Source organism: Pteronotus mesoamericanus, unplaced genomic scaffold (genome assembly GCF_021234165.1).
Source record: "Pteronotus mesoamericanus isolate MK-2021 breed Mesoamerican mustached bat unplaced genomic scaffold, CSHL_Meso_final contig_130, whole genome shotgun sequence".
NCBI classification, from domain to species: Eukaryota; Metazoa; Chordata; class Mammalia; order Chiroptera; family Mormoopidae; genus Pteronotus; species Pteronotus mesoamericanus.
The window spans coordinates 22,650,350-22,658,218 of NW_026555060.1; the positions used below are offsets into that span (position 1 = coordinate 22,650,350).

A 7,869-nucleotide genomic window follows, 5' to 3' on the forward strand; every position below is an offset into this window, starting at 1 on the left:
AAAGAAAAATATAACTAAGCAGCAAGAAAACCAAAAGCAAAAGCATAAAATCCCCTTTTCCGGAGGGTTGTTCCTGGAAGGGAAGAAAATGTGCTATCTTCCCCTCCCTTTCCTTTCTTTCCCTTCACTTTCAGTTGGACCCAGATGAAACTGATCTTCTAGTAGGAAAAAGCCGGCTATACATTGGCCATTTCAAAACTGGTTAAAATTAGCATCAGGGAGAACGGGGCACAGACATGGCAGTGGGGTGGGGGTGAGGAGGGTAAGGTGGGGGAGGGGAGCAAAGATGGGGGTTGTTGCTAAGCAACCAGAGCTTGGACCAGACAGCCCAGAGAGATGGTCTCCTCTCCTCAGCCTCTGGCAGGCTGAACTGTCTGGTCCTGGAGCTACACATGTAATTCTGGGGGTGAGGGAGCGGGGGGGCGGGGAGGGGAGCAGGTTCCTGGATGACTGCATCAATCCGCTGTGTCCTGACACTCCACCCTCTGTCACAGGTCCACGGGGAGACTGGGATTCTCTTTTGTTCCCACCCAGCACAGAGCTTACCACCTTCTCCATCAAGGCCCTCCCTGCTGGAGAAAGGAGACATGCGGTCCCTCCCTCCTTGCCAAGAGGGAAAACTCCTCAGCTGCCTGTGTCACCCAAGAGTATACTTTATGGACTATTTGTGATTCCTCCAAGGCACTAAACAAACTTTTGATTACCTGTAGGGTAGCCATTATGTTATGTTCCTAATTTATACCTTAACACCCATTTGCTTCTCCTGTACCTTCAAAATGTAAATATGGTCGGCCATCCCGAGGGGCTAGAAAGACATCTGTTTGGCTCATTGGTGTAGTGCCCAGTTTTGCAGCAGGAAGTCTAATAAATGATGATGGCAATCACGGTGAAGCTTGATGTCAGCCCAAGCAGTGCAACCTCACACCTTGAGAGTAAATAAGTGGCTCGTATTTTATGGGGTGGGATGGTGGCATGGGAGGTCTCAGAGAAGGTTCACAGAACCAAGGCCCTTGGTCTGTGCCCAGCTTCTGCACGTGGCTTCCCATCCCTGACTGACACTGGACGTCCTGGTGAATTCAGACCAGACGGGAGCAGATGGCAGACCTGGCTCACGCGTCAGTAGATGGGCCAGCAAGCAAATTGAGGCACCCTTCTCAGTAAGAAGATATGGAATCAACTCTGTATTTTTTTTTTTCTTGGCAACGTGTGCTTTTGGGGGAATTCCTGCTTTACTTGGATTTATATCCAAGTAAATCCCTTGTGTTTTTACAGAACATCATAAACCACGAAAGTAGCTGAGGATGGGGTGGGTGTAAGAGTAGGTGTGTGCACACATGCAGAGAGCACAGGTCTGTTCATTTATTCTATGTAGCATGATTAGGGTTCCAGATTTTTTTTTAAGTCATATACAGGGGTGTTTTTGTTTTTGTTTAACCTATTATAGGCCAGAATATTTACTTTGCCTTCAACACTGCTTTACACAGAGTGCACATTAACTTAACCTTTAAGATGGAGCATTATCAGCACCGTTGTCTGAGGAAGCAACACTGCTTCGATCTGCTTATTTAATCTTCTTCCACACCTGATACCCTCAGGCTTGTATACATGATGTGAAAATCCTTCATAATCATGTGTCACACGTTTAAATCTTGACTAGATAGATTGGAAACTGATTGAGAAGAAATGGAATGACCTGGGTAAGCCCATCTTCAGTTCTTAACCTGAGATGAGGTTCAAAATCTTTATTTAACTCCAGGCACTTGCAATGCTGGTATTAGGGGCCAACGCAGCAGCTACATTACAGGTGAACTATATTGTATATCAGATTTTTACTGTACATGCTTTTTTACCATGCTCTAAAGATAAACTAGGATGCAACATTACAAGATCTATTGTTTAAGATGTACGCAATACTATGTGACCTTGAGCAAGTTATTTATCCTTTCTGCATTTGATTCCTTATCTGAGATAGCACCTGCTTATTTACACAGTTAATGTGATGATTAAATAAAGTGAACTTTCTAGGAACTTTATAAAGAACTGTAAAATACAGTCATTACTGTGGAAGACACCCAGTATTGCATCTGGGTGACCCTAAACAATAAACAATTTTGTTATGTAGATAACTGTTTCTCTTGTTTAAATGATCTCTCTATTCTTTGGAAATAGCTTCCCAGCAGCTAGTTTCTCAATGTGAGCCCAATATGAAATTTTAAACTTTTAGTAGTCATATTTAAAGGGAAAAGAAGCAGCTGCTATTAATTTTAATTATACATATTTCTAATCATTACAACATTTTACCTTTTTGTCATATGCAGTCCTCCCACTCTGGAGCCTGTCTCACACTGATGGCACATCCAGTTTGGACTGCACACATTTCAAGTGCTCTAACCGTACTACCGAGCAGCTTTAAATCTTTCCTCATGTTTCTGCCTCACTGGTTTTCTCAAGATTAGGGACACCCTGCCATGGACAACAAAAATCCCACTGCTATCTTTAATTTTCTTGAAAAACACTGACTAGTTGAAGTTTCTCAGAATCAGAGGACACTTGGTTCCTTTATTTTAACAGAAGTAGACAGTTGTAATTGTGCTGCCAATGGCCATTGAGAAAGGGGGTCAGAGGGGCAAGACACTGTGCTCCTGGAATATTGCGTCACTTCACCAGGCAGCTTCCTAAACAAAACAAGAAGTGGGCTTCAACGAATTGGAAACAATGTATGGACCCTTGTATTCACTGCAGCATTATGGACAAGAGCCAAGACATGGAAGCCACCTAAGTGTCCATCAGTAGACAAATGGATAGAGAAGACGTGCTACATATATACAAGGGAATGTTACTCAACTAAAAAAAGAGAATGAAATCTTGTCATCTGTGACAACACAGATGGACCTAAAGGATATTGTGCTGAGCGCGGTAAGTCAGACAGAGGAAGACAAACACTGTATGATTTCACTTATATGTGGAATCTAAAAGAACATAATAAACTAGCAAGCTTAGAGACAGAGACAATCAGACATGATGGTCACCAGATTAGAGGGGGTGCAGGGGATAAACAAAAAGGTGAAAGAGATTAGGAAATACAAATTGCCAGTTTTAAAAAGTCACGGTGATGTAAAGTTCAGCATAGGGACTACAGTCAGTAATACTGTAAAAACCATGTATGGTGTCACATGGGCACTAGACTTAGCAGGAAGATCACTTCATAATCAAATGTCTAATCACTATGTTGTACACCAAAACTAATATAATATTGAATGTCAGCTGTAATTAAAAAATAAATTTAATTTAAAAAATGTAGTTCATTGTGGCAGAGTTGGGAGATGGAGAAAACCCTGAAGACCTAAACCCTGACGAGGTGTCTCAGGGCGCAGAAGGCCCGCGTCTGTCCTTCTGGCCCTGGCCTGTCTTCCAGTGACAGGGGGTCGTACGGCGCCATGAGCCTCATGAGGCCCCAGTAAGGAAGTGCCGCACTTCAGCCATTCCAAACTAGGGGAAATCCATTCAACTTTTAAGATAACCAAGAGAAAAGAACCTGGAACCTTCCCTATTAACGGCTTCTCTCTTTTGACCTTCACTGTCAGGAAATTCTTCTTGGTCTTATTTAACTGTTCTTACTCAGGCTAAACCATATTTCCCTTTCTTGGTTTTCAAAATGCTCCCCTAAATATGAACTCAGATCAGGGAACACCAAAGAGTCGTGCAGTCAAGATTTGAAAAGCTCAGTTTACAAGAGCCAAGTGCTGGAAGCAACCTAAGAGCCCATCAATAAATGAGTGGATCAAAAAAACCATGGTACATTTACACAATGGGATACTACGCAGCAGAAAGAGCGAGCTACTACTACCCTTTGGACAGCATGGATGGAACTGGAGAGCATGATACTAAGCGAAATAAGCCCAGGGGGTGAGAGACAAATACCAGATGATCTCACCTATAAGTGGAACCTAATCAACAAAACAAGCAAGCAAGAAAAACATAACCAGCAACATTGAAAGAAAAAACAAACTGACAGTAATGAGAAGGGAGGAGGGTAATGGGAAAAAGAAGGGTAAGGGTCAAGTCAAGGAACATGCATAAAGGACCCACAGACAACGCCAGAGTGGGGAAGGACAGAGGGTGGGAGGTGCGGGTGGGTGGGGCAGGGGAAAGTGGTGGTTAGAAAATGGACATAAATGAACTTGAACAATAAAAAAAATACAATACTATACATTTTAAAAAGACCTGAAAAGCTCAATACAACGCACGCATGGCACCCTCTGGCCTGGCCATGGAGACCTCAGGAAGAAGCTGACTAAGAGGCAGACATGATGTGGCCTCTTATTTTGACACAGGCTTTTTAAGTACATCTCTAATTGTATGAAACAATTTTGGATGACAAAGCAAAAGACATTGTCTGTGGGTTGGATCAATGACCTAGGGTGATTTGTTACAGAATGCTCACATCATCACTCCAGCTGTCACTGAGTGGGACTGAAGGATTTAAAGAGTCACGTGGTAATGTCCTGGGTGTCAGGGGCCTGTCTGTGGATTTAGAGATGAGCCTTTCGCATATTCAATCTGAGTATGTGCACTCTTGACCTTCGCCCTTCTCCCCTTATAGATAATGTAGGATTTACACAGGGCAATCAGGGATTTGGAAGCACAGATTCCACTCACAAATCTCAAAGAGCTTTAGAAAAAGCATTACATTTGGGGATTGCGGCCGTTTTGCTCTATAACCCAGAGAAAGGAAATGAACCATCACAGTGATCAGCTCTACACCACTGCAGAAAATTAACTCCGGGCTGACTGGTTACCAGCATTCTCCTGGTGGGGAGAAGTTGTTAGTAGTTGATTCCGTTAGCTCAGTCTTTTCCTGCTTCTGGAGACCCGAGGTGCAGCCTTTGATGTGCCCTTGCCCAGCAGCAATGGAAAAACTGGGCCTCCCACCTCTGCTGCTACTTCTGGACGTCTGTCAGTCAGTCGCCCTCGTGTAAACCGTGTGCTTCTCCATGGAGACAAACAGTCCCTGGAAACCTGAAACCCCAAACCCGACTCTCCATCTTCTAAACTTGTCAGGTAAATGGGGAAATACTGAAAGCCATTCCTTAGTCTAAGGTTTGTGACAAATATTCTGAAATTGTTCAACAACAAAACCTTTAGCAATAACGAACCATATCACTTTGTGAATTCAAAATAACAAAGAGAAGGGTATGAAGTCAAAATATTTCACACTATTAAAAGTCTTCAGATGCGTCTACGAGCTCGAGTATAGGGATTCCCTTTAGAAATGATTCTTTCAAAAGAACATAATCCTGGACAACAAAACTTAGTAGAGGAGAAAGAAAAGTCATATACTTAAGTTGACTTTTGTCAAAGAGTTTTAACTTTATTTCCCAAAGTTTTGCAGAAGACTTTAGAACAGTTCCTTGTTTATTTATGTGTTTATTTACTTGACATGAAACTAAGTAAATCCCCTGCCAAACAATGGTTCTAAGGCAGAAGTCCTTAGGGTAAGTAACACCAGGGAGCCTTATGCTTTAATCATTCTTTTACTCAACAAGCATTTTTCCAGTGACATATGTGCCAGGCACTGGGCTGGGTGTATGAGATACAGAGATCAAGACATAGACCCAGCCCTCAGTTTGTTGGTGGCTCTGGCAAATGATGACAAGTCAACAGGCAATGACAGTGACTATGACAATGGGCTGAGACAGTGCTGTAAGAGGGAATCCCTTGATGGGGGCGGGGAACAGCCAAGACCCAGCTGCAGAGGCGCAGAGGGTAGAGCGAGGGAGAGCCTTAGGGGGAAAGGGTCTTCTAACCTGAGGCCCGAAAACTTAACAGAAACCAGCTAGGTACAGGGATGGGGGCGGGAAAGAGTGTTTTAGGGAAGAGGGAATAATACGTGAAATGTGTTCTAAAAAGGGATGGGAAGAGTATGAACTCTTGTTTGGCCTAATTCAATATTTCCTTGACTGTGAAGGGCTGAGGATGGCCTTTGCAAAACTGCACGATCCATAATAAAACATCTTTTCTGTGACTCATGTCCCTTTCAGATGCTTCCCTTCACACCTCCCCCGGGCAGGCTGGCCAAGAGACGGTAACTTCATTGTCACCTGAGGCCTCATTTCCTGTTTCAGAGGGTGGCTGCTATCTAGGCCTTCAAGCCTTGATATAACAAAAGCATCTAAGATGCAGCAGACCACTCACCTGTGCACCGCTCACACCGATTCTTACCAACTCAGAGCTCCAACTGCTGTTAGTTTCTGATCCTGCTAACTGAAGAGATCTTGCCTTTACAGTTCCCCTCTACCTACAGCCTCACACCCCAAGCCAGACCACCAGTTTGACTCTTCGTAAGACTGCAGGCCTTTCAATCGAGCCTAATAAGGACATAATCCAAAATGTGGGAGAACTTACACGCATGGATAAATTAATCACAGCATTTCTTTGTCACAGTGGAAAAATTATAAAACCATAACAACAAAAACTTTAAATGCACCCAGTTGGAAGAATGACTAGCTAATAATGGTATATCCATTTCTATGCAGCCATAAACAAAGATGATAATTTATAATAACTTGGAAAATGCTAGTGAAAGACAATGTTAAGTGGAAAAATAAAATATATAGCATTATACATACATTATGATCACAACCATGTAAGAAATATAAAATGAATATAAATATAATTATGAGGTACCCTGAAATGAGAATAGTAGTTGAATTAGTGTGCTGTGATTATGCGCTATTTCCTATTTTCTGTTTCCTACATTGGAATGCCTTTATAATTTAAATTCTATTAATAGTATTCACTTTTTAAATGAGCAATTAGAACATTCTGAAATCCAAGTTCCATGTACAGGGGAACACGAGAGTATATATGTGACTCTCATCATTGAACAGCAGCTGCTGTTCATCCCCCAGTGAATGAGCATGTGGGTGTCATTTCAACCAGCTGACTAACTATAGCTTCTTCATGGCAAAATGTGATGGATACAGAGCACTGCCCTAAATACTGGACAGACATCTACGAATATCACGCAAATACAGTTACAAACATTGGAGTTGAGCGACAGATTTGGAATTAAGTTCTTTAAATCAGGTTTGGAAACTTCATCATTCTTTAGAGCTCTGGATAAAACAATGGTTTTTTTCAGGAGTAAGCTGAGCAAGACTAGGGTCTATGATTCTAATTACTTTGTGGACTTTGCTGACATGGATGTGTTCTTAGTTTGGAGATAAATTGATCGATTTCTTCTGTGTCTGTTTCTCTAGATGTTCAACAGAGATGGGGTAAGGGCTTAACAGCTCTTAAGAGGGGACACAAAGCCAAGAGGTTGCTTCTCTTTCTTCATATCTATGAAAGCGTAAGTTGAAAATAATGAACTGTTTTCTAGACAACTAACCCAGTTTTAGCTGCAGCAAGAGTTATTTCGGTTACATTATAATTAACTTCTTCCAAGCACAAAGAATAGCTAATGGCAGTTGTGGAATTTCCTTTTCTAGGGATGTGCAACAATAGGTTGGATATACATCTGACCTTGAATGCCTTGGGAGTGGTATGCTAAGAAACAGAATGAACAAAAATAGCAATCACACACAAAAACACCAGGGTGTGCCCTAGTCTTCTCTCATAAATGTTAACAAATTGAGACTGATAAACAGTTTACATTCTTACCTACCCCTCAGCTGAATCAAAGTGTGAAGTGCATCAATCACAGAAGAAACTTACAAAGGTAGCCCAAAGTCATTTACCTGTACTAGGAGTTCCAGCTTCCTGTCATCAAGAAGATGTACTTGACATCGACGGCCCTCCGTCATCTGAGAATAAAGAGAAATGATGGTCACTGAGGGTCTAGCAACTTGACAAATGTTACAGGGC

The 7,869-nt window shown here is 42.2% G+C and overlaps 1 protein-coding gene across 1 annotated transcript in view; it reads right to left on the reverse strand.

Annotated features, from left to right (window-relative positions):
• Nucleotides 1–7,869, reverse strand: part of FRMD4A (FERM domain containing 4A) — a 208,710-nt gene that overhangs the window by 175,145 nt on the left and 25,696 nt on the right. The window contains exon 2 of the mRNA XM_054593170.1: nt 7,743–7,808. Coding sequence (XP_054449145.1) covers nt 7,743–7,808 — 66 coding nt within the window. The remainder of the gene's footprint in view (nt 1–7,742; nt 7,809–7,869) is intronic.